The sequence below is a fragment of the Polyodon spathula genome, chromosome 16 (assembly GCF_017654505.1).
Source record: "Polyodon spathula isolate WHYD16114869_AA chromosome 16, ASM1765450v1, whole genome shotgun sequence".
Classification (NCBI taxonomy): Eukaryota; Metazoa; Chordata; class Actinopteri; order Acipenseriformes; family Polyodontidae; genus Polyodon; species Polyodon spathula.
This window is the reverse complement of record NC_054549.1, coordinates 5,828,882-5,856,701: the sequence shown is the minus strand read 5'-3', so window position 1 is coordinate 5,856,701 and position 27,820 is coordinate 5,828,882. Positions and strand designations below refer to the sequence as shown.

General features: G+C 40.0%; 1 protein-coding gene across 5 annotated transcripts; it reads left to right on the top strand.

Annotated features, from left to right (window-relative positions):
- The first annotated feature begins 461 nt into the window (after window positions 1-461).
- Window positions 462-24,022, top strand: LOC121329044 (kelch-like protein 17). 5 transcript variants are annotated; one of them, XM_041274311.1, is made up of 13 exons: window positions 462-607; window positions 1,667-1,799; window positions 8,498-8,759; window positions 8,912-9,033; window positions 10,301-10,522; window positions 15,662-15,778; window positions 17,242-17,455; window positions 17,735-17,879; window positions 18,330-18,497; window positions 18,838-18,926; window positions 19,350-19,423; window positions 20,166-20,347; window positions 22,616-24,022. In XM_041274311.1, exons 2-13 carry the CDS (start codon window positions 1,794-1,796, stop codon window positions 22,842-22,844), a joined length of 1,830 nt encoding a protein of 609 aa, XP_041130245.1. In that variant the 5' UTR covers window positions 462-607; window positions 1,667-1,793; the 3' UTR covers window positions 22,845-24,022. The 5 variants fall into 5 exon arrangements, with proteins under 5 accessions (XP_041130245.1, XP_041130243.1, XP_041130246.1 ...); XM_041274309.1 differs by having other exon boundaries at window positions 17,720-17,879; XM_041274312.1 differs by lacking the exon at window positions 15,662-15,778 and having other exon boundaries at window positions 17,720-17,879.
- The last annotated feature ends 3,798 nt before the right edge of the window (window positions 24,023-27,820 follow it).

Genomic DNA, 27,820 nt, shown 5'->3' with positions numbered 1-27,820 from the left:
CCGGCGCAGGGACTTCGATCTGCTGTTTGACATCACAATATACTACAGAAGTAAGGAGGGTGGGGCAAATTAAATAAAATAAAAAAACACATTGATTCAACCCGCTTTAAGCGGCCAACTATCTTTATTATGTTACTGTTACATTAGCTTTAATATGTATTATTATTATTATTATTATTATTATTATTATTATTATTATTATTATTATTATTTATTTATTTTTAAGAGCTCCTACATGATTCTTAATATATATTTTTTTCTAGTTCTGTAACCATAACCACATAACAAGCCACCCCGTCCAGGTTATCACAGAAATAACATGTACTGCATTTGTAACAGTACTGGTTTTACAATCTCACTGGCGGTCTTTAGAATTTAATCCGAGTGGGAAACGATAAACAAAGTATTATTCCGTAGTGTCCGCCTCATTCCTGAGAGGAACGAGCTGTGTTTTGGTCTGCAGGCATGTGATGATGAAGTCCCTACATTGAAGATCGCAACAAAGAAGTAGCTTTAGAGGGTGTGGATATTACAGTATAGCACCTTTTGGTTTGGTTAGTGCAAAAGCTGAAAGAAATAGTCCTTTCTCTATGACAAAAGCCAAACTGTGAGTGTTTTTTTTTTTTTTGCAATCGATACTGATTTGTTCGGTGTACATAAAGGTGGCTTGAGTTGAAAATGACTACACGCCACAAATATTATTAATGCTAAACTTTTAGGAAAACGTCTTTAGTAACTGCAAAATATATGTTAATACAGGATTGTACGTGTAATGTTGTTCCAGTGCCTTATAGGGAAGGAAAAATGCAGAAAATGACAGTGTAGCCTAACAAACTTAACTAGAAATGTAATTTTAGCATAGGAGCAAGTTTTAAATGTGTGTGATGCGGTGCCGTTAATGGCTAACAGTTCCTGTACTGCATTTTATTGTATTTTTTTTATTTTTTTTTTGGTAAAAAATGCTACAACTTTGCAAATATTCAGATTTATCTTGTGATTTTTAATTAGTGCGACTGTAGTTTAGTAAACGGTAAAACAGCATCTTACATTTAACAAATCTACTCGCTTATTTACAGCAGATTAAAAAAAAAAAAAAAAAAAAAAAAAAAAAAGATAATTTTCAAGTTTACAAAAATATAAAAACTTGTATGTGCCGGTGTTGTCATGCTCGTAACTAAGAGACACGGGATAAGCTGTTCGGTCAGAAATGACAGCCTTCGTTCTGTATACAGACAAATCAAGTGGCGTGCCGTCATGAACATCCATTTAAGGTCGCTCTGCCAGGCTGCAGTAGTTGACCTTCAACACCCAGGTTACACAAAATAATGACAAGAAAGGCTTTTTTTATATAAATTCAATTTGAGTATCTAAACATGTATTCTCGCATTTTTGGGCGATCCGACTATGTGGTATTCCTGCACGGTAACTGCAGTTGTGCTAAACCGCTGGATACTGACGAGCCTCCTTAAACAGATAATGGCACTTGGTTTGCATTTGCGTCAAGCTCGAGACTATGAATTTAATTTTGCATGCATACTGAATGGACTGTATGAACCTCAGAGCGATTGGTCATTTTGTTTCATTCAGTATTAGTGAAAAGGTGTTTGTTGGCTACATTACCGGCTGTTATAAAAATATATATATTTTTTTCATAAATGTTTTATAGGATGGCCCAGTGCTATACTGCATTCTTGTTGAGTGAAGAAAGGTAAAGTCATATCAGCAACGAAACGGGGCTAAGGGATCTCAACAATAGGAATCACATCCAAGCAATGACTGGCTTCTACTGACATATGCATGTAAGTACAGAAAAAAAAAAAAACAATAACAATACATTTGCTCATTTATCATTTTGTTTGTCTGTGAGTAAGTATTTGGATTCCCTGCTAGTGATTTTTCTGCACTGAGTTACAGTGGTATTTTCCTGATAAGTAGAATATCTGCAATGAGGAATAAAATAATTCACGAGGAATAAAATATTTATAGCTGCTTTAATCTAAAGACATCTCTTTCATTTTTTTCATAAAAAAAGACAATAGTTTCTAACATTGATAAAACATATATGTTTGCCTGCCCTACAATGTGTGCATCACATAATACAGATTCAATGACACATGATTGCAGACAGCTGCACAAACTTAAATACTGTAGTGATGCGGAATGTGATTATTAAAACGTCTCTGTGTTATTCACGTGTGTGTGTGTGTGTATGTGCGCAAACTCAGGCGTTCTGTTAATCTGAAGCAGTTTTTTTTAGTAATGTATGTTTTATTTATGTTTTGTATGATGCACAGTGCTTGTACTAGTTTGTACTAGGATGGATTTGTGCCCCTTTGCTTTGCACTGCACAATGAGGTACAAGCCCATAGGTTTTAGTGTGTAAGCTGGCATACGGAGGTATGATGTCGTGCCAGGTGGGGCTTGTCACGATATAGACGTGGTGTGATGCAGGATCTAGGAATCACACTGCAGGCGGGTGCTAAACCCGTTTCTTTGTCCTTATCGATGTCCCTGTACTTCCACAAACAGCACCTAAAATAAATAAATAAATAAACAAACAGTAAGGGACCAGGGTCCTCATCTGACACCTGTCATGCAACCTAGCTGCTAGGAAACCACGTGTTTAACATCATCCCTGCTTCGCTGGCTCCCAGGTGTAACCTCGAGCTGGCCACTGGTTCACCTTGTATGGTTAGCTACAATCCGTGTTGTAACCAGTAAACTCCTATCACAATCTGTGCCAGGATCCTGACACTTCCCTAATGTGTGTGCACCAGCCTGTCTTGCAATAGTGTGATACCTGGCACCTAACGGAGAATGCCTAACGGAGAATGTTTAGTTTTATAGTGTTTATTGGGATTTGGTACCCAATTTGAAATGCGGGAACAAATCACTTTTTTTTTTAGAAAAAATGTGGGGCTTGTCATTTGTCTTGTGTTGATAAACTGTCAGTATAAAATAAAAAAACCATACCATTTGCATGCAATGGCCCCCTTATATTTGGGTTATAAGTGGAACACAAAAGCCAGACTTAGTGATCGGTGAGATTTTTTTTATTTTACTTTTCCCCTATTTGTAAAAATGTTTTTTTTTTTTTTCAAAGAATACTATTTTTAACTGTTCACAATACATCCGCAGCAAAGGCAACATAATATTTGTTTCTTTATGAGCTCCTTTGTAGTATAAATAAAGCTGATATCAAGGTCCCCCACCTGTTGCTGCTCACCAATCACCAGATTGCATCTGTTTGAATTAATTGAAAAGCAGACTGCTCAAGTCAAGAAACACTGGCTTTTATTACCCACTGGTTCCCTTTCATCTCTGTTCCACACGTGACACCCAAACAAGACCAGGCAATTCAATCAGAAGATAAGATTCGCTAATCACTTGGCTCCCCTAGTGAAGGCACAGGCACGCAGAGTGCAGGGGGACCTATGCAATCGAGAGCCTGCCGGTTCCAATCCCAGTTCCTGATCTTGACTGGGACCCACAGGGACCGCTGCATTGACCTCTCTTCCCCCGTGGGCTAGGGAGGAATGTTGGTTTGCCTCATCATTCCACAGCGACCACTGCTGGTCAGACGCCAGCGGAACTCTTGTCTCGAAGGTTCAGTAGCTTGGAAACATCCGCCAGGTGAAAAGAGGTGATGGGCATTCCATTACGGCAGATCATTTAAAACCTGGTTTGTGACCTCAAACTGCGTGAGAGTAGGCTGTATTAGTCAGAGAACTAAAAGAAAAAAAAAAAAAAAATATATATATATATATATATATATATATATATATATCTCTCTCTCTCTCTCTCTCTCTCTCTCTCTCTCTCTCTCTCTATATATATATATATATATATATATATATATATATATATATATATATAATTGTTATGATAAATAAAATAGAATATGCGAAGGCTGTGTTTCTGTCAGTCTGTTAACCTTTTCAAATTAGTGCAAGCGATCAACACACAGGCGCTCCTATCCTGAGGGTTCTTTGAGGCCTCTGACTGCAAGAGTATTAAATGGAGCCTCTGTTCAGAAGCACCCTCGCAAGTGTTATTGAAACATAATGATGACATCACATCTGTGGACAGTTGATGCTTCATGGGCTGGTGTTTGTGGTTACTACACAGCACAGCACCCCAGCTATTGCACTAACCTCAGTTGCAGAAAAGCAAACCTTGAATATTCTAATTATTTACAAACATGGTACACTAAAGTCATGATATTCTGTCATACAGAATGTGATGGCCCTCAAGATCTTCATTGTGTGGCCTGTAATAAATGAAACGATCATTAAAAGGAGCATTACCGAAGGCTTTAAATCAGTTTTCTTGCCTCTTATCACCATTATCACTGTATCTTTTGTAGTCTTAATTATTTGTGTTAGGTAGATTGATTCATATTGTACTCGCAACCAAAAAAATCGAGTAGTGCCCTGTACAGAACAGCCACCATAACCACTGGGTGCTCCAGGAAAAAAAAAAGAGGTTAAAACATAAAGCATGTTTTACTTTACCTTCCCAGCAGGAGTGCTGTGTGACAACTGGATCTTGTTTACCGTGCAGATCTGGAGGAGGAGGATTTATATTTAATTGGCACTAACTTGCTGCTCAACCTTTAGTTCTTTTCTTTAATAAAAAGAGATGATCAAATTCACTTTGTGGAGCTGGAGCACTGGAAAACATGACAGTTTGCATCAGGGGAAAGGTGTTTGTGGGCGGGGGGAAAAGCTAAACGTACAGCAGATCTTTTTAATCTGCCATTCAAAGTCTAGCATGGCTGCACTCTGCTTTGTGGTGTCCAGGAGGTAAAGCCACCCCCCAGATCTACCTGTTGAAGAACATGAAGCATGTATTTTTCGATGCTAAGTACCAGCAGTTTATTTATTAGAGCTGTCGCATATTTCTAAAGGCTTAGGCTTATGTTTCCACAGTTGTTTTGCGAATCGTTCTTCTCTTTGCATGGTCTAGTCCAGTTAAGAACAAATTTGAAAGCCTTGATCCATGTTAATCTACGAGCCGCTGCATCGGCAGGATGCACACCCTATTCGTGTTAATCTTTTACAATGAATGGCTAGGATGTGGAAGCTTGTCTGAACCTGTGGATTCAGCAACAGCACTGAGCTTGAGCTGGGTGAATTATTATTTATTGATTTATTTTTTTTTCTTCTCAAGAATAGAATATATACATTTAACAGTGTGCATTAATACAGCACATTTTTAGACAGCGTGCACAGTTTGTATTATGGCTTGTTCCTTAACGATCGCGGGCTCTCCCATTGCACCTCGACTTCTTAAAATAAACTGATTATCTGTTTGCACCATAAGTTGCTCGTGCACTGATGGGGTCCTTTGCAAAGCATGAGCACTCTCCCTCTGCCTGTCTCTAACCAACCCTATCCAGTTGTGTAGGTTTGCATTCTTTATTCCTGCGTGGTAGACCGATCACAGCGTTAGCTATTTTAAGTGGTTAGTAGTCAGCAGTGTGCGTAGGTGAGAGAAGGTGAGAGACAGCATCACTGAGCAGAGGTAGGGTTAATGAATGCCTGGAGTATGTCCGAGTAGGAGTATTGAATGAACAAGGTGGGAGCTGCTCATGAAATGTTATGGTGGCTGTTTCTTGTTTTTTCCTATGCTGGTTCTAGCCTGACGTTGTAGTATAATGTACAGACAGTTCTGTGGAGAAGTGCTGTTGTTTAAGATGCAGTGCCTCCACATAACCCACCTCTTTAGCATGTAAAAAAAAAACAATTTGAGCAAGTCCTTCCAGTAATTAATTGGCCAACATCCACAGGTCAGATGGGTGAGTCAGTGGTTACATTTAGCTGAAACAAGTGGATGCACCCTGTTGGGAGATTTCAGACAGTGTGGCAAACAAAAATTGCTCCTGACATCATCTGTCTGTCCCCGTCAGAACTGAGCTATCCTGCCTCTTAGGGTAATATGTACATAGAACACAGAGAACTAACCTAATTCACATGCAAGGCTGCATGTATTAACTTGTGAGGAATATAAAGCGTGGTTCAAATAATACACGACGTGCCCTGCAATTTAGTGAACAGCTCACAGCTTTTAGCAGTTAGCATCCCTGCAATGACAATGTTCTGCTGTACTCGGCCACAACAGCTGATTGCAGTACATTTTACAAATAAAATATATATCACATTGGGCATTTTGCTCTGAAACAATGCTAACTTTAATAAGTAAGCCAGTCGCATTATGTTTGCTTATTTCAGGTAAGAGGGCTAGTTGTGCTGGATGGAGACATAGGAAACAAATTTCATTTGCACCAAGCATATTAGAGAATATACTTCAAAAAGCATCAGTTCTCTGCGCCCCACCGTTCTTGAAATTGTTGATTTTTAACACTTTAAACAGGTAACTTCAATAATAGAGAACGATTTATTTAAAGCAGTGCATTTGTGTCGAATTAAGCATCTAAACATGTAATGATGCCTCAGTGATTCCTGAAAACATGAATTGTAGACAAATAAATTGGTCCTGCACATAATGAGGCTTGCATCTGCAGTATGCACTAGTAGAAAAGACCGGTTTCCCCTTAAACAAATCCCTGTCTGAATGCAATACAGCTACAAAAGCCTAATCATTGCCACAGCAATCTATTGTAGACAGTGCTTTATTAACCTGCAGTGTGTGGGTGTCGAAAGATGTGTAGGGTCATCTGAGAAGGCGTGTAGATTGAACACGGCCTTCCCGGCGGTGGAAAATAGCAGACTGCGAGTTATTTTTAGCAAAAAAGGGAAATAAATGTGTTCCAATACTAATAAGCAAATTCTCTCAAGATTTAAAAGGTAAATGAACCTGCTGTTTTCGTGATTTGGTCAAGGCCTGTCTTCTGTATGCTATTTTGAGCACATAATGATTACGATAAGGAACATTGGCAGCCATTGACACGGCTGGACAACAGAAATATCAAGGGCTGAATACTGCCCAGCAAACCCTCACACAGACCTTCCTATCTGGATCTATCAAATAATACCTTGTGTGTGAGCTCCGACAGAGCTTTGAGCCCTGGGTGCACGTGGCAAGCAGAAGAGCCTTAACTACAAATTTTAATACAGATGCTTTATGCACAATCTAATCAGATACAAGTTACCTGCTTGAGGAATTGATTCCCAAATCCTCTCTAAGATCTGCAGTTTCGTACTGGAAGCAGGAATAGGGGTTGTCATAGTGTTTGAGTGCACACAGAAGAATTGATTCCTCTGAACCCCATTTTTAGTTCGGCATGTAAATAAACTGTGCGCTTTTTCAAACAAAATCGGTTCCAAAAGGATCAGTCTCTTTTTTAATGTAAACACGCTAACAGCTCCGTGTTACATAACTGTTCGCAAAGAAAACTTAGGATGTGTATTTACCGTATTCTTTTGAATTTAAGATGACCTAGAATTTAAGACGAAGCCCATATTTCTCACCCTCAACTTGAGGGGAAAAAAAATCAAATAAAAGATGCATTTTAATCGACTCGTGTGGAGGCAGTCTGCAGGCGTCTGCTGTCACACAGAGTACATACAGTTATGTGCTGCTTCTCATTTCCAGTCGTGATTACTCAACACATTTTTCTCCCTTTTTTGTGAACTGTAGTATTGCTTAGCAAGTAGAAAAATACAGTGGTCTGATTAGAACTGAACCTAATAACGAAATGCTGAAATTGTAACAGCTTCTCTTCGAATTCCTCAGGAAGCTAATACAGCTTTGTGACAAGGAGGACCCTGTCGCTGGTTCAGCTGCACTGCTCCTGTGGCAAACAGGAAGGCTTGTCCGGAGCTGAGCTGATCGGGAGGTCCTGATTGGCTGTGGGAGGGGGGGCGTGCCCGGGGAGCCTACGCCTGTTTAAGAACGCAGCAGCGTCAGTTCGAGGCTACTGCACCACGGTCATAGCTACACAGACGGGCACTGAGCAAAACCTTGCTTTGTTTACATCGAGGAGGAGAGCATCCGCTCCCCAGGATATCTACTACGAAACCTTTCAACTGCCAGTCAGGCACGTTGCTGTTTGTGTACTCGGGCTGTCGCATCTTTTGTTGGCGATTTTTTAATACTCGCATCAGTATACTGTACTCAAATTTAAGACGCAGGCCATTTTTGAGAAGAAAAGTTGGTTTAAAAAGTGCATCGTAAATTCAAAGGAATGCGGTAAGACAGAAAGGAGTGTGAGCCAGGAGACTGTGTTGTGGATTCCAGGCCCTGCTTAGCCTCTGATATACTTTAGTCTTGGGCAAGTTACTTGAACTGCGCTTAAGTCCTACCCAGTTTTATAGTCCTCCATACAACATCAAAATACTGTTGCATAATAAATAGATATGCTTTTACTTCAGTAGACTTAACATGCTGCAGCACACACACACAATGCCATTCGATACTGGATACAGGAACTCTTTTCTCCGCTTGCAAGCTGCGTTGCAGTTTCAAGACCCCAATGCGGGCCTTTGCCGAAGCGCTTGTCTGCTTCTGATCGCTGTACCTTTTGGTTTTGCAGTCGCTGAGAGTGAAATCTGGCAAAGACAAAGTTCCCGAGCGGTCTCCTATGATGGAGGGTGGCATGCAGCTCCTCAACAGGGATGGTCACAGCATCGCGCACAACTCCAAGCGGCACTACCACGACTCCTTCGTGTCCATGAACAGGATGCGGCAGCGGGGAGTGCTGTGTGACATCGTTCTACACGTGGGGGCCAAGGAGATCAAGGCACATAAGGTGGTGCTAGCGTCTTGTAGCCCTTATTTCCATGCAATGTTTACAAGTAGGTACTCCGTGTTGTTTTTCCTCTTCATTTTTGCAGATTTTCTAGATGGTAATCCTCTTAAGAGGCAAACCGGCTGTGTTTGGCGTTATCACTGTGACGTGTTAAAGTGACATTTTCTTTGGTCTGTTTATCGAATGCTCTCTCCGCAGACGAGATGTCAGAAAGCCGACAGACCCATGTGACTTTACATGACATCGACCCGCAGGCCCTGGAGCAGCTGGTGCAGTACGCCTACACGGCGGAAATCGTGGTCGGAGAGGGAAACGTACAGGTCTGTTTAAAATCCCTTTTGCGTTCTGAATTTTTATTTAACATTGATTTTAGCGCCCGAGTAACTTGCTGAGCAGGCTGTTTATAACACACTGTGCCGCTAGTTACGATTTATGATTTCTCCACAGTTTCTAGAACATCAGAAATGAGAATTGTACACACTGATTACACTAATCTTTGTTCATATGGTACAGTATTTTTGGTGTTTTCAAGTAATGCAGATGTTTTGGGATCCTGGGCTGTGCATTAGTATTTGCACAGCAGAATACCAGAGATCACTTTACGTAACCTTTACAAGTGTAATGTGGGAGTGTTCAAGCCAAGCCTTGTCTTCACTGTCACCCTACCCTGGTTCTGCAAGCATTCACACACGAGTATCTTTACTTTATTATCGCTCATCTTACCATTAAATTACATTGTAGTTCTGTTTATTTAAGCCGTTTAAAATACGTGTGCAAATGATCAGCTGCTGCAATTTAGATTAGGAAAATTAAAATACTGTATTTCGCCATCCTGAGAGATGGAACCTAGAGGTGAACAGGCCATGAAAATGCATTGGGTTTGGTATGCAGTTAGCGTGTTTGTGCTGTTCCAGGGTTATTTGAGTCGCCTGGTGGGTTCAATATAATTAAGCCATATAGTTTGACCAGGTCCTCAGGGGCACTGGAACTATGGGTGCTGGGGGTGCGGCAGCACCCCCATGACTTTGTCTGGCATATACAGGGGTTACAGTTTTGTTTAATGGCTTTCAGCACTCAAACTATAAAAATTGTTCCAGCACCACTGCAGCTCCTCTGTATACACTGTGTGTTGTGCTCGCTACCTGCAGAGCAGCATGCAGTCTTTAACAAGGCCTTTTGCTTGCTGTTGACAGCCCGTGCAGGGCTCATTTGAATACTGCTGCAGGAGTCTGTTGTGCAGTGTCTGTGTGATTCATTTATTTCAGCTGTCCTCCTGGTGAACACAGGTTCGTACACAAGCATGTCAAACAACTTTCTTAAATGTGCTGACACTACAAAACCCTTAAAGTAGCTGCAAATGCCCTCCCCCATCCCCTCACAGGGATTGAGATAATCTACACCTATTTCTATTTCTGTACACATTTCAACTATATCAAAATCACTGATATTTTTTTTAATGTAATGCGGCTTACATGTAATGTGGTCAGCAGTGATGGCTTTAAATGATACGCGGTTTGCTGAGTAAAAGATAGTATTTGCAGTACGTCACGTCCTCTCACTGAAACCCTTGCTCCCCTCTCTTCTCAGACTCTTCTACCTGCTGCCAGCCTCCTTCAGCTCAATGGAGTCCGGGATGCTTGCTGTAAGTTCCTCCTCAGCCAACTGGACCCTTCGAACTGCCTTGGCATCCGGAGCTTCGCGGATACACACTCCTGCAGTGACCTGCTCAAGTCGGCTCACAAGTACGTCCTTCAGCATTTTGTGGAGGTCTCCAAGACAGAGGAGTTCATGCTGCTGCCACTTAAACAGGTAGGGGGACACGGGGGGCTAACTAAGGTGCCTGCGTGTGTGTGTGTGTTTCTGTGTGTGTGTGCGCGTGTGTTGCTGTATATTTCTCTGAATATAGGTATGGTATGTTAAGTGTACATTTGTTTGCATAAAATAAAATAAAAAATCATACAATATGAAATTATCCTAAGGTCTCCTTTTAGAAAGCAGTTTAACTTTTATTTTTTTTTACTGTTGATAGTTTTCATATACGTAAATATTCAGTATTGTGTGTGTATGGGTGAACGTTTGTGATGGAGATGCTGTTAGACACACTTCTTCTGAAATGGCAAACTCATTAAGAAACTGCAGCATGCAGCAAAAACAAAGTGTGATCCTTTGAGAAGGATGAATGCTTTCTCATTCCCGGGGACAATGCACGGCCTTTGTAATGGATCACCACCACACAACGAGAGCCAGTGCTCCTGCATGGACACTTTTAAAATGAAAACGCTTCCACCCTGACTGGTGTCTTTCTCTTTATGCAACAGACTTCCAGGTGCTTTTACTTCTGCTCTCTTGGTTTCCTTCTTTGCTTTGAGAGACAACAAAAGCCAGTAACAACTTGTATACACACATGAACTTACATTATAATGCCATACAAACACTCCTAATTGCAAACCTAATCTATGGCGCTCTTTTAAAGCCTGTATAACTTAGTAGTGACTGGTGATATTTAAACTGTTCCAAAAAGAACCTGCTCTGCACACGTCACAGTACTGAGTTTAGTTTTATGTCCCACAGACATGACTACCAGTACATGATGTTAATCATTTTAGCGGGATAGGAGTGTGTTTGGTTTGGCTCAATCTACATGTCTCTCTTTCAAGTTTTGAATAGAAAAAGCAGAGATGAACCAGACTTTCAAGAGGTGGGCTGCAGAAATCAGGGTGTCGAAAGGTTTGAGCTGAAAACAAAACCAACATATTAAGACTAAAGCAGCTGTTTGATACACACAAGGGGATGCCCATATTGCTAAATAGCTACTGTGCATATCCCTGATTTATTACCCGTATTCTAAAAGTGCGACCTTGCCCAGCAGTTCTATCTCATTCCTTTCTTCGTCACATTCTGATGCCGTTGTAGTATTGGGTTCTAAAAAACAGAATTAAGATAAAACTGTTACCTATTGTGCTGATAAAGTACCTGCATAGTAATGCATACTCCAGTTCAGGAATGGCTGTTCCACTCTTGGTCTTTGAATGGTTTAAGGAAGTAGTTAATGTAAAGTAGTCATTGTATCTGTTGAACCTGGAGTGGAATGGTCCTCCTGGACTGTGATTGATTGGACACCCCTGCTCCAGTTACTTGATGCTTGCAGAGTTAAACCAGCTGCAGATGCTGAATCTGTGTGCTGTTATATTACTTTGGTAACACTAGTTTTCCTTCACTTTATTATCTTTATTGGCGCACTGGCTATATAGAGGGTATCTCATGAAACTGCTCTGTAATGCAGTATCAGATACTGAGCTTGTCTGAGCGTTTCCGCTATTGTCTGATTCCGTGTATAAAAATGGGAAATCGGGAATACGAGTTGTGAATTGGTCCCTCTTCACTTAGGGACCCCTGTCTTGTGCGAAAATTATTTAAAAGCTGCCCAAATCCTATTGGCTGTTGTTTTTATCCTGGTCCCCTGTAAATATTCTGTCATCTCAAACGCCCCCACTAACACCTGGCATAGTGCTGACTCGAACTAAATTCAGCAGCCACAGCTCAGGGAGCCCCTTACAGAATTGCAGATGGTACGGAAATAAGGCTGAATCATCAGAATAAGATGTCCTGGAGTTGGGGGCTGGGGGGGAGTAATAAATGGAAAGAATGCCCCTGTTCTTACTCATTCAAGAAAGCAAAGCACCTCAGAATCTCTCCAGGCTGCTTTCTTGGTCCACACTTCATCCCAAGCTTTCCAAGCTTTGGAAAACTAATAGCTGCTCATTCTCTGTGTTTTTTTCACTATCCACATATTCTGTATTATTATATTATTCAGCACAATATATGTTTCTAACCTTGTTTATACACTTTTACGTTCCTTTAGTAATAATAATATAATAATAATAATAATAATAATAATAATAATAGTAAAGGCTGCAGATTGCATCCTGGAGTAAAATGCACACAAAATGAACACGAGTCCCAATCCAGCCCTTTCTCCCAGTTGAAGGGAGAGAGCTGCATCTCCTTGCTCCTCATTCCCACTTACTGACTTATTATGAGCCGACTCACTTTCGATTTATATATTAAAAAAAACAAATAGGCAATGGCAGCTGCCTTAGAACAGCACTCGCAACAGGAGGGAGGCTGGCTGTAGCCAGTTCTGTTTCACCTCCAATCTACTGTCAGTCAAACGTTATACCGGACAGTGTTTAATATGGAGAGCGTGATATAACAGTATGAACTGAAGCGTGTTTAAGTAAAGCATCCTTTATTATAATGCAGCGCTGAAGGCACAGAGTGGGAAGACCTGGTTTATTCTGACAGACAGGGCTGAGTGGGGAATCTGCATCTATTTACAATGCTGCACGCGCTTTGTTTGGGTACAGCTTGAACTCGGCAGTCTTTTTCAGCTGCACTAGCTTTATCACTCAGCCCTCTGTGCTACTGGAGAAGGTGGTAACCTAGCAACCGCTCACAGATGTGCCATCTCTTTCTCTTGGAAGGAACAAACCCCCCCCCCCCCCCCCCCCCCCTCCTGCTTTAGAACACACACTGAAGAGCAGCCTTTATATGTGCTTTGCACAGAGGATGCTGGTTTAAGTTTGAACCAGTGAAGTGCATTCGTTAAATGGTACAGTTGCTTTAATTCCTGGTTAAAAAAAAAAAAAAACTCTCAACAGTACTGCTGGCCTTTTGTAAAAATAAAATATAGGAGAAAAAAAGAAATAGCATGGGAAGAAAAACCTTTTTTGGAAGCTGGCTTGTGGGCTAACATTGCGGAGACTAGAGTTCTACAGCCAACCATTCTCAGCTGCTGTCCCTGGTGTGCTTCTAAAACTCAAAGGGCCCCTGTTTGGAAACAAGCGCAGCGGCAATGGCAAATTTCCAGAGAGACATAAAACAAATGTAACCATTTAGAATAAGCAATAAACAGCTTCCAGTAACAGGGTGGAGCTTTAAATGGTTGTTCTGAATTATTTCTATACTGTTCCAGGTATGTCATTTCCCCTGTGCTTGCACAGGAAGGGAGAAGCTATATGAGGGTAGCTACAGCTTGTACAGTACATCACTTTGAATACGTGATTGAGCTGCACTGTTGCAGCAAGATTGAAACTTGGGAGTCCAACTCACAACTTTACTGTATATCATCTTTTCATTTTATTTTATTAAATTTGTTTTAAAGCAAACCGTATGGCAGTGGAAAATGGAACAGAAAGCACAATAAAACCATCATGTACACAGCCAACTGACCTCACGTGAAATGGCACCGAGTTATTGTCTTGAGTGCTCTCTCGCTCTCTCTCTCTCTCTCTCTCTGTAGTAATACACAGTAAAAGCGTGCACTGCATGATACACAATCACTGCAACGCTACCTTCTTGTATTCACAGCATGGCTCCTGTTTCTGATGCTGTACAAAGCCGAGTTCAGGCTCAATTTACTTTTACATCAGAAGAGAAGCCCTGAAATGCAGCACTGTTCAATGCGTATTTCAAAGCGAGTGGCAAACTGTGAACACGAGGAAGCCTTGTGTAACATTTTACCAGTGACATGAATTCTGGAACACATCTCTATAATTAACAGCACGTTGGCTTACCATAGTATTAAACTAAAGAGCACGCAATTGGTTTTATAAATGGATTCATGCTATGACTATAGATGTGCGGTTTCAATGAAACATTCATATTCCTGGCACATGGAACAACTTGTTTCCCATTACTATGGTAAAGCTCTGATTTTGTATTCTGTAGTTTTAGAGGGTTTTCATTTACATTTGCTTTAGATGCTGACATTTCTTGTTTTTCTTGTAGGTGAATTCCCAGATCAGTTAAGCTTTGTCTCACACAACCCTTATAAAATCTTCTTATAGTAAAAGCAGGGTAAAGCATAGGTAAGCACCATAAAGCCCAGAGAGGTATGATAAAGCATATTAAAAAAACATGGCAAACCATGGTAGAGGTATGGCAAATGCACACTGTAACCATGGGAAAACTGCTAAATTACATTGCAAAAATACCATGGTAAAGTATAGGTAACTTATAAAATTATTTTTAATAAATTAATAAATAAATTAAGGCAACCTTCTCCCAAAAATGTAACCCTAAATTCCACTTTATGGAGCTGCTGCTGTGGTCACTGCTGTATCAGCTTCAGCCATTGCTTTGTGCTTGTAGCTGCCTTGATTACTCTGCGTTCTGACACTGATGAGATTTATCATACTAGAAACGTGGGATCACAACGTTTCTAGATTACAGTGTCTCTCAGCTAGTGCTGCACACAGCACTGTGTTCTATACAGAAGGTTAACTTCATTACTGCTTCATACATATTCTCATCACACTGAGGCTGGCTTGGAGCAAGCTGTGCTTGACAGCTAAATTCAACGTGAAGGAGCTGGTGTAGGAAAAGGACTTTATTCACTTTAGTGCAAGAGAAACGTTGTGCAATTAATAAAACTACTATACGACTGACACGCCTATAATAGTGTATAATCCTTTATACTGTAAAATAAGCACAGCGACGTCGGTCCTTTTGATGTACAGCGCTGGCCAGAAGTTTTGCATCACCTAGAATTTTAGGTTTGAGACAATTAAAATAAATAAATAAATAAATAAATAAATAATAATAATTGCAAAAGTCTACCGGAAGCCATAATAGTAGTACAGTATTTCATTAGAAAATGTACATTAATCAGCGTTTTCATGTGTCATGAAGCAAAATTTGTTCATGAAGTATGCAAACAGTTGGCCATAGCTGTGCACTACACTGTCATCAAAATCATGCTGTAGGGTGATGCAAAACATGTGGCCATAGCTGTGCATAGCTGTCAGCAGAACCTGCCATAGGCAATGGATATTTATGCTGCTGCCAGCTTGTTCACTTGCCACTTGTAATTTGTTTATAAAGGTTTCAGTGCAACACAGTTTAAAAGCTGACGAATGGTTATCAATCACTTGCACACTTGTTTAGGTACTTGATCTGATCTCCAGTGACAACCTGAATGTCCCTTCGGAGGAGGAAGTGTACCGGGCCGTGCTGTGCTGGGTTAAACATGACATCGACAGCAGAAGACAGCATGTACCCCGGGTGAGTGGATCAGCACAGAACAGCGGAAATAATGAAACACTACGCTGACACTGGACAGGAATCCAAATAATGAAACACCGCACTGACACTGGACAGGAATCCAAATGATGAAACACCGCACTGACACTGGACAGGAATCCAAATGATGAAACACCGCACTGACACTGGACAGGAATCCAAATGATGAAACACCGCACTGACACTGGACAGGAATCCAAATGATGAAGCACCGCACTGACACTGGACAGGAATCCAAATGATGAAACACCGCACTGACACTGGACAGGAATCCAAATGATGAAACACCGCACTGACACTGGACAGGAATCCAAATGATGAAACACCGCACTGACACTGGACAGGAATCCAAATGATGAAGCACTGCACTGACACTGGACAGGAATCCAAATAATGAAGCACTGCACTGACACTGGACAGGAATCCAAATGATGAAGCACTGCACTGACACTGGACAGGAATCCAAATGATGAAACACTGCACTGACACTGGACAGGAATCCAAATGATGAAACACCGCACTGACACTGGACAGGAATCCAAATGATGAAACACTGCACTGACACTGGACAGGAATCCAAATAATGAAGCACTGCACTGACACTGGACAGGAATCCAAATAATGAAACACTGCACTGACACTGGACAGGAATCCAAATAATGAAGCACTGCACTGACACTGGACAGGAATCCAAATAATGAAGCACTGCACTGACACTGGACAGGAATCCAAATAATGAAGCACTGCACTGACACTGGACAGGAATCCAAATAATGAAACACTGCACTGACACTGGACAGGAATCCAAATAATGAAACACTGCACTGACACTGGACAGGAATCCAAATAATGAAACACTGCACTGACACTGGACAGGAATCCAAATAATGAAACACTGCACTGACACCAAATAATGAAACACTGCACTGACACTGGACAGGAATCCAAATAATGAAACACTGCACTGTCACTTTGTAAACTACTGATGGTACTGGTAGCTTCGAAATAATACGGCTTTTTAAAATCATACAATATAAACTACTTGTAATGAAACACTGCACTGACACTGAAACACTGCACTGTCACAAAAATGATGGTACTGGTAATCGAAATAATGCTGCTTTTTAAAATCAGTACAATAGAAACTACTTGATTAGAGGTAGTCACCGAACACTTAGAAACATATTACAAGTCATTAAATCTAAATTTAAAAAAGACGAAAAACGAATATTAATGTATTTAATTCTTTGTCAATGACATTCTGAGTGTGAGGTTTACACTCTAGCAGTAGTTACTGCTAGATCAGTTCCAATGGGGACGTGACTTACAGTATGGAAATTACAATAACTCTTGAAATTCAAGAGTGTGGTTAGTGCATAGTAAAGATGAGGAAAGCTCACAGTGATCGTGCCTGCTGTGTAATTGTAAGCGGTTTAATCCTGCAGCTGATGAAGTGTGTGCGGCTGCCCTTGCTGACACGGGACTTCCTGATGAGCCACGTGGACACGGAGCTCCTGGTGAGACATCACTCCGAGTGCAAGGACCTGCTGATTGAGGCTCTCAAGTACCACCTGATGCCCGAGCAGAGGGGGGTGCTGAGCAACAGCAGGACCAGGCCCAGGAGGTGTGAAGGAGCCAGCCCTGTGCTATTCGCTGTTGGTAAGGAATCTCCAGCCATTGAGAGGCTAGACCTTTTCTTTGTGAAGCGGTTTGCTAGTTTATTAAATTTAGGTACCCAAAATAAAAAAATGTTATCAAAGGTATTTACTCTGGGTGATAGAGAAAACACATTTTGGTGTTCCCGTTTTTGGCAGTTAAAAGGGCATATTTTAAGGAGCAGTCGGAAGGGGCTTGTGGCTGTCTTTGGCATTATCATGTTTTTCTTTTTCTGAATTTTGGTGCTGACTGTGTTGATTCAAACAGGGTTGTGCTCTGCAGGTGGGGGCAGCCTGTTTGCCATTCACGGCGACTGCGAGGCCTATGACACCAGAACAGACAGGTGGCACATGGTGGCATCCATGTCCACAAGGAGAGCTAGAGTGGGTGTCGCTGCCATAGGGAACAAGCTGTATGCTGTGGGAGGGTAAGAACATTGACACAGTTCTGTGTTGAGTGCTGCAGGTCAGTGCAACGCTACAACTTTGGACACAGAATCATTGCAGTTGAACATACCCGCAATGCCAAACACCCTGTTCACTGAGTTACAGAACAAGCGGGGTCTGTGTAATAAAAATAAACCGAAGCCTATATGTATTTAATTTAACAGCTATTTAAGGTTGTGCTCTTGAACAGTACAGCAGCCCCACCCGGTGGTTAGAAACAGCAGTGCATCTACGTTGGAATTTTCTTTTTACACTATTGTAACCAGTAGAATTATATATATATATATATATATATATATTAGATAGAGAGAGAGAGAGAGAGAGAGAGAGAGAGAGAGAGAGAGAGAGAGAGAGAGAGAGAGAGAGTTTTTTTTTTTTTTTTTTTTTTACAAAAATCATGCTTTTTATTTATTTAACTTTTTATTTTGTAGATACGATGGTACTTCTGACTTGGCTACTGTGGAGTCATATGACCCTGTTACCAACTCATGGCAGCCTGAGGTTTCCATGGGAACCAGGCGCAGCTGCCTGGGTGTAGCTGTGCTACATGGCCTATTGTATGCTGCTGGAGGGTATGATGGAGCGTCATGTTTAAACAGGTACCAAAGTCACCCAGCATTGGTTTTGAACGACACAGTACATGTAGCAAGCCAGACACACTGTTCAAAATAACACTGATGACAGCAAGCAGTGGCTAAGCGAGTGTGAATCATACTTGTATCTAGTTTTTTTCACCAGTTTTACCTCACCGATGTCAAGGTGAAGTGGAATTGGATATCTTTCATATATTGTAAGTGCTGAACAGTAAGAAGCACCCCCCACCGCCACGTTACGACACCATTCGTCAATCCGTTACACCTTGAGAGACTGAGAGTGTGAAGTGAACCTGACTAAATGAATGCAGTTCCTTACAGTCTTGTAAAATGTGCTTCTGTCCAGTGCAGAGAGATACGACCCTCTCACTGGTACCTGGACATCTATTGCTGCTATGAGCACCAGAAGAAGATACGTCCGGGTGGCAACGTTAGGTGGGTAATGCATGCAGTAATTGAACAGTGGAAGTCAGGGTAGTACAATCTAACCGTGCTCCATTTTAATACCATGGTGGGATGACATGCCCTTATAAAAGTTTACCATAGTGAAACCATGGAAAGGACGGGCAATGCAAAGTATAACCATGGAAAAACTGCAATTAACGTGCACATTTTATGTGGTAAACTTTTATTAGTGGTAGATCCAATATAACTCAATTGTTTTGTTCAGATTCTACTTTAAATATGGACCTGACTTGCTAACTTGTTCTAATATGTTAATGAATATAATGTGTAGACACTTGTTTGCTCTTTGTGGACTAAACAGCGTTCAAATATATAAGAGCTCTCTTGTTGAGTGCATTTAAAAAATGCAATGAAACAACTAGGTGTGATTTTCAATGTGTTGCTGCTTTACAGATGGGACTCTCTATGCTGTGGGTGGATATGACAGCTCTTCTCACTTAGCAACAGTAGAAAAATACGATCCTCAGGTAATGCAAACGCAGGCCGCAGTATCCTGCTGACTTGCTCCAGTCTGGCGGGTAATAACTAGTTACTCTGTATTTCACAAAAACAACTGTGCTAACAATGTAAGCACACCCTGCTATCTGAAAAAGAAACAGGCATTAGCTGGCCTCTCATTATTTCGTCATTCTTATGACTAAATAAGACGTACAGTGGGCACTGTCAACTCCTTTATACCCAGTCCTCTTTTTCAGAAGCTATTTATCTAGGAACTCAAACTTTAGCACTGAAAGACAAACGTGTAAGATTAGTTTCTAATCTTCGTTAAAGCGTATACTGCAGAACAAAAGGTTTATATAAATCCCCTAAGAGTGGAGGATTATTTTATATTCCTATATTCTTTTTATTCAAGAAGTGGGTGCAGTTTGGACAGTGCCTGTGGTAGCACACAGTGCTATCTGATTAGCCATTTATGAGAATGATTAAATGGACATTGCAAAATTAGCTAAGGTTAATGGCACACAAATAAAAGGGGGTTAAAAGCAGAATCCTTTTAAAATACTTTTGTATTTCCCTTTAATGAAAAAGCAATTACCCTACCCGTCTTGAGCCTAAAAGCCTATGTGTGCACAGATTGGTTCCCAAGCAGTTTGATAGCATTTAGATGCATTCGTGTTTTACCGGCATGCCATTTGCAATGGCAAGTGCAGAAGTGCACAGGTGTGACCCCTGCTGTCAGGTTCTAACAGTAAACCCTTCCTTGTTCAGACAAACACATGGACCTCCATTGCTAACATGCTGAGTCGCAGGAGCAGTGCCGGGGTTGCAGTGCTGGAGGGGATGCTGTATGTAGCTGGAGGGAATGATGGGACAAGCTGCCTCAACTCTGTGGAGAGATACAACCCCAAAACAAACACCTGGGAGAGCGTGGCCCCAATGAATATCAGAAGGTATGCAGATATCCTGGGATAAATCACAGAGCCTTTCCCCTGGGCTTCATCAAGGAATTCAAGGGATCTTTGGGGGCAGAGAGGCATCCATTTCTGGAAGTAACCATTCAAAAGTAGTTTGACCTGACTCCCCAAATCTAGATTGTGCTTGAGTTAAGTGCAGTGAGATAAACAACACGTCTTTTTTGTTTTACCCGAATTAGGACTGGCAGCAGGTGAAGCTGGTATTGCTGTTTGTTTTGAAACTTAAACATTGGGATGGTTCACTGGAATGCAACCACACCTTGTTTCCCCGGGTGCCCCAATAATGTACTGTATAGAAAATGAAGAACAAAAATTATACAAAAAATGACAGCTATGACATCAAAACTTTATACTGAATATGGCAATGACTGTCCAATATTATCCAGATGTTTATACACGCCAAACCACGAATCTACTCCGAGATTTATAAGCACCTTCTGTATGTGAGTGTACCAGTTTTTATTTATATATATATGGGCTGCTCTGATTAATGGATTAATTGGACCAATTAATGTTTTACAATTTAATCGTGCATAATTTTATTTCTGTGTATAAAGTAAAATCACCCAGTACAAGATCTGCATTTTCTCCGTGGCAGTCCAATCATAAGTGAGGGGAGGCGGCACATAAACAGCTGAACGTCTTAGTAGGTTTAACCAATGGGAGAGATCAAAAGATCTGCCCCTTGTTATGCAGGTGTCCAGTCTTGAGAGAGCAGAGGCAGGACATAAAACTGCTTGGGTAAGGGTGTAAGAATAGCTGAATTTTGCACAATATTGCTTATTATAGAGACCGTTATTGCGAACTTTGCAAGTAGTATTTCAAATTGCTTTTTACAAATAAAAAAATAAAATGTCATGACAATGGAGAAATCATAGTCGATTTTGTTTACAAATCAATTTTCAAGAATAACTTTATCAGAAAAAATGGAGCTATACACCGCAAATACCTGAACTGATACAGGATGGGAAGGAATCTACTCGCCACTTACAACATTTAAATTCTGAAAGGTATCTAGGCTTATCGGTAGCTGTCAATTAAAAAAAAAAGTATACTGCTGGAACTGTGTTTTGTTCAATACGGAAAAGGTGATTTGGAACTGCACTGGCTACAGCAATCTAGGATGTCTAACAAAGTCAGCACAAAAACATGAGTGTTCTCAAAGTCACTTGCTAGTCACTGTTGCACTCCAAAACTTTTGGACAAACCTGGATTGATGTCCAACTGGATGAGCAGAAGCGTAGGGGTATAATACATGACAATCAGCAAGTAATAATAAAATCGCGAGGTTCTTTAACGCTTGATTGATTCTGTTGTTTACCTTGGCAAGCAAGAACTGACACCCATTCCTCAAACAGAGGTAATTATGTGAAATTACTTGCTCTGATTTCAGACTCCAACAGCATGTTAAGCAACCACTTGTCAATAGCCACAGTATTCTCGGGCACCTCTAACAAGATTCAGAACAGCTTAATCTCTTCGGAGCCTCAGGTTCTGCGAGATGGCATACGCAACTATAATGGTAGATTAATTAACCGATAGTGGAAATGCAGCTCAGCTGTTTTGTGTTTTCAGGTATGTGACTGACAGTGGCCCAAAAGAATGGTTGTTCTGTGAAAACTTGTTATTTTTATTAAAATAAAAATGTAATAAAAATGCTTTTAAAAAAAACAAAATTCCCACTGGGCTTAGTTTTTTTTAAATTCTATTAATTTTGTAGTATTACTATGATGCTGTAATCCCTATATATATATATATATATATATATATATATATATATATATATATATATATATATATATATATATATATATATAAGTAGGAATTAATTAATAAATGTGCATGGATTAATTTGTAATGGTTGACTTAGATGCGTTACGATTTAACTAATGCCCCTAAATTAACCAATCAATACTTTAATGATTAGTTTTGACATTAAGCCCTATATTATATATATATATATATATATATATATATATATATATATATATATATATATATATATATATATATGGTATATATATTATGTAATTAGTGGTAATCAATTCTGACCCTCAAGATATATTCCAGTCCTGGTCTTTATTCCAAGCAGGTCATAAATTAGTTAATTGCCTCTCAGCAGGTTCAGTTAACTACTTTAGAACCTGGTTGGAGTATAAACCTGGACTGGACTTAATCTCGAGTGCCAGGATTGAGTAGCACTTTTAAACTACATGAATATGTGTGTTTATTTATTTTTTTTAGAAGCACCCACGATCTTGTAGCGATGGACGGGTGGCTCTACGCCGTGGGTGGCAATGATGGGAGCTCGAGCCTCAACTCCATCGAGAAGTACAACCCGCGCACCAACAAGTGGGTCGCCGCCTCCTGCATGTTCACCCGGAGGAGCAGCGTCGGGGTGGCTGTGCTGGAACTCTTAAACTTCCCCCCTCCATCCTCTCCCACCCTCTCGGTGTCCTCGACAAGCCTTTGACAAAGAATGAAGTCTCACCTTACCTCTGCCGGACTTCAGTGTCTGTCAAAGAGAAGGAACTGCTCAGTGTGACCCTGGAAGAAGACAGGGCCTGCTGTCCGGGTTTACTCACAGCGCTGTCTCGGCAACAAGAAATGCTCTGTGGGCAACCGGGGGGACAAAAAAGCTCTCCCTCACACAAACACTGCCACTTGACTGTGGTCATCATATGTATCCTACTTACATGTACTGTAGTCCTGAATTGCTTAGTTTTAGTCGAAGAGTAAATTAATGGTTTACCTAGGGATGTGCCAGGTTGTTCTGCCGTGCATGTGTACTGTAATTTTGTCTTTCTGGCAAAGTTGTAAGCGGCCGTGCTACTGAGCTCCAGTAAGGGGGAGACATTGCACACTCTGGTTGACTTGTTGTGAAACAGACTTGGTTTTACAGACGCAGGCCAATGCTAGTTTCAGAAAAAAGATAACATTTTCTCAGTTCGGTCACCGATTAGGAATGTTAAGGCATTCGCCAAGCAGCAAAGGGACCGCAGAGACTTCCGTTCAGCTGTTCGACAAAGTTAGTAACACATTGATTGAATGATTTACCAGGAAGTAAGCGTGACAACTTCTTTTACTTCTTTCTTTATAGTCCCAACCAGGATCCTGCATAGTTCCTACTTTAAAAAAGACGTTAACGTCTACCAAAAATCTAAATATAACAAACTGAATTTAGGTCTAACACCAAATACACGGCTGTCTGCTTAACACTAGCACACTTTGACCTGGGAGGTCATTAGATCCTCTATAAATTGCACCCTTAATGAATCTATTTTTATACATCTGAGACCAGGAATATGGTGCAGCAGCAAACACTAAACGGTTACACTAAAAAAAAAAAAAAAAAAAAAAATGTAGTTTAAAGGGAGATGATTTGAGACATACATATTTTCATGTATTTATTTAACATACGTTTTAGTGTTAACGAGACAAAGCCCTTATTAATAAACCACCCCATTGTCAATGCTGTCCTGGAGAGTGTCCCATAATATCCAGCTACATTCGCTCATTTGAAAAGGTCCCAGTGTTCTTCAGCTTTTAGGATGTTGCTCTTCAACACTGAATGAAACACAGGCACGCAAGTAAAATACTCTTTACCTCTTACCTACAGCTTTGAAAGTATCTCCTGATTTACTGCCTTTATATATATATATATATATAGTTTAATTTAGAAAAATAAAAGTTAAAGAAAGAACTGAAAAGGCTGTCCATTTTAAACAGTGACCCTTCACCCTTGGGTTACATTTTCATATCAAGGCATCTCCTTACATGCTCTCATTGACTCACCATGGCACACCTCTATCACAGGTTCTGTTTCTTGGTATAAGGGTAGCGGTGGAAACATTTCAGTGTAATCCTGGGCTTAGTCAGATAACTGATGTACAATGTTAGGTTTGTTTGTATCTCTCCCTGTTACCAATCCATACCCATAACTTGAATGGTTCATTTTGACATTTTCACAGATACAGTATCCCTGAAAGTATTTTTGTTGTTGTTGTAATTGTTGGAAGTTGTTTTTTTTCTCCTGATAGATGATTTCTAAGCTCTTGCTGCAGTAGCTTCGCTCTGAGTCCACCCCCTGGTGGTTTAATGCTGTAAATGCACGTCTCTGTTGGTGTCTGGTATCCTCTTGGATTCAGGGTAATGAAGCGATTGAGGGTATTAAGGCTCAGGCCTGGCTTGAACAATCAGACTCTCTAGTATCTCAACAACAGGTCTGGGTGCATGCTTCTTTTTAAAAGGAGAAAAACCAAAGCGAAAGGGCCACAAGGTCAACTAAGGTGATAAAAACAACACAAGGGAGGTCAGCTGCCAGGGTCTGCTGTCTTTATACTTCAAGGAGGCCATGACAGCAGACTGCACGTTGCGTATATAGACCCCTTTGACCTGCAAGGTATTTATACAGTATGCACTGTGAGCGACTCGGTTCACACCCTGTCTGCCTGTGTTTTAATGCACAGGAATACAACGCACTCTGCACAGGTTTATGAATATATGTGTTCTCTTGAAAAATTTGAAAATGAGAATATTCCCAGTGGGATGATATGAAGCAACACCAATAGGGTGTTAACGCACTTGTTTGAATGTTATAAAACTACAGAAGGGCCACAGCATGTGAAGTATCGTGCAGGTGAGAAACGAAAGAAACACAGTGGGAATTTCACAGTCCTGACACCTTTCTCCTCTGTAATTGAGTATGAATCATCGTATCCTAATAACAGTGTTCACTTCTTAGTTTCTGGAACCACTCTATACCGTATGAATGTGACTAAAGTACAAGGCTGAGTGACTCGAAACACTATTTCAGATAAGACATTCCAGGCACCAACAGATATCCACCATGACATGTTTTTTACAGTGTGTAGAGCAGATGTTTCAAATGTATATAACCCGGATTCATTAGGACTGTAAACTTCTAAGAAGTTGCGTTTTGCTTTGTTTCAGTATTTCTCTTTCCCTTATACAACCACTTGCAAGGTGAAGAAAACATTTGCCACAAAGTGCTCAGACTTGCCCAGGACTGGCATTAGATGATTTTTTTATTTTTTTTTAAATATATTGCTAACTTCGAGCACTGTAAATTGGACCGTCAATTTTATTGTTCATATTGCATATTGAGAGAATGTACTGAAAAAAGACTATGGCCTTTTGTTTTTGTTTTATTTGTGGAAGAAAAAAAAAAAACACAGTTGAGGAGATGGTTTGTTTGATGTGGATGTAAATGTGAATTCTTAAGTTATATATTGTTTCCTGTTATTACATGTGAACTGTAATGTTTATTTATATGTAAGTTATGTTGAACATATTTATGTGAAATCATTTCATGATTTTTGCAGTGCAGTTAAGAAAAGCAATATACTCTGCTGTGTAAAATAAAACATGTTTTCCATCTACTACTGATGTCTCACTGAATTCCCAGCTAAATAAGCAGCCTTCCTGAAAATGGGGGAATTATGTCATACATATCTTTAATTACGCAGAGACTCCTGTGTGTTTGAACAAGACTATTTTTGATTTACAATGTGAATCACAGCAGCCGTTGTCCTTGGGTATACGCAATGGGAAATTATCTAAGGAGTGCATTTAAAGGAAAGGAATAGTTAAAGAATCTAAACAGAGTTGCATGATCTATGAAACGAGATAAAGGGAGAACTAAGCAAACCTGTCCAATGATCTTTTAGCTAGGGAAAATACAAATCCATACAATAAACCGGAGAATATTTGTATTTGGAAGCCTTATGGATTTTGCCAATTAGAATCACAGTTACATTTTCAAAAGACAATGATCGCGCATTATTTAGGTAGTGTTAATACGAGTTGAACAACCTGATAAACAGAACTGCAACAACTCCAACTAAAGATCATTTCCAATCTCTTATTATACCTCTCCATGCTTAGACACATCTTACTAATGTACAGCTCTGGCCAACAGTTTTAGGATTGAGACAAAAAAAAAAATTATGAACATCATTTAGATCTTTCATTTAACACCACATATTCAAAGAGACCACAAAATGGTATTGCAAAAGTCTACTGGAAGCCACAGTAGTATAGGATATGGCAAGCCGAATGATTATTTATAGATTTGTTTATAGATATCTTTAACTATTTAAAGATACTAAAATACATTTAGAAATATCTGCAAATTATTTCCATATACCTTTAAATTGAGCTTTGAATGAGAGATATCTCTAAATAACTTCCAGTTCATTTAGAGATATTAAAATAACTTCCTGTTCAATAAGAAATATCTCTAAATGAACAGGAAGTCCATTCAAAACAGTGTTTTATATAGGAAATCATTAAGAGATACAGTATCTTAATGATTTAACGATATCTCTAAATGAACAGGAAGTTATTTAGAGATATCTAAATAAACAGGAAGTTATTTAGCGATATCTCTAAATGAACAGGAAGTTATTCAGCGATATCTCTGCATGAACAGGAAGTTATTTACGATATCTAAATAAACAGGAAGTTATTTAGCGATATCTCTAAATGAACAGGAAGTTATTCAGCGATATCTCTGCATGAACAGGAAGTTATTTAGCGATATCTAAATAAACAGGAAGTTATTTAGCGATATCTCTAAATGAACAGGACGTTATTTAGCGATATCTCTGCATGAACAGGAAGTTATTTTCGAGATATCTCTAAATGACAGTTTGGCGTACCATGCTAGCAAAACGTTATTTAAAGATTTCTGTAAATCAATTTTAGATATCTCTATTTTATTTTTATATATCCCAAAATGAAATTATTTTACAGACATTACAGGTATCTCCATTTCATATGTCCATCTCATATAACTCCATTTAATTTGCAAATAACTTACTGATAGCTTAAAATGCAATGATAATTTGGCTTGCCATAGGAGGCTGCCTTAGACTTCCTGTGGTGATTCTGTTAAGTGTATCAGTAAGTACAACAACCATGATTTGTACAAATTGCTGTGGAAATATTCATATCCATACACACAGTTCTAAGAAAAAGGGATTATCCAGTGAGTGATGAGGAATATAGCTTGGAGCTACATGGAAAATGTGTGGAGCTGTAAAACGCAGATGCCGTGACGTACGCTTGCCAAACCAGCCTACTCTGTCCTGGACTCCAGACTGTGATGCTGCTAACCTGTTTGTTTCGGAGCTATTTTCTTTTCAGTGCTGAGGCTCCAATGAAACTGCTGAAGATATGCAAATACATTTCTTATTCACTCTTCAGCTGCCCTTGTACGGTCATCCATGTTTAAACAACAAAACACGTGTTTGTGAGTGTTCCATGGCTATTTCTGATGAGAGATGTAATAACCTTTCGAGTTGCTTCTTTTTTGTCAATGGCATTCTGTGTTCGATACGCTACCTTTGTAGTTGCTACTAATATGTGCAAATGGTAATGTGACTTATAATGCCTTAACTCTGCACTCAGTAACTTTTAAAACTA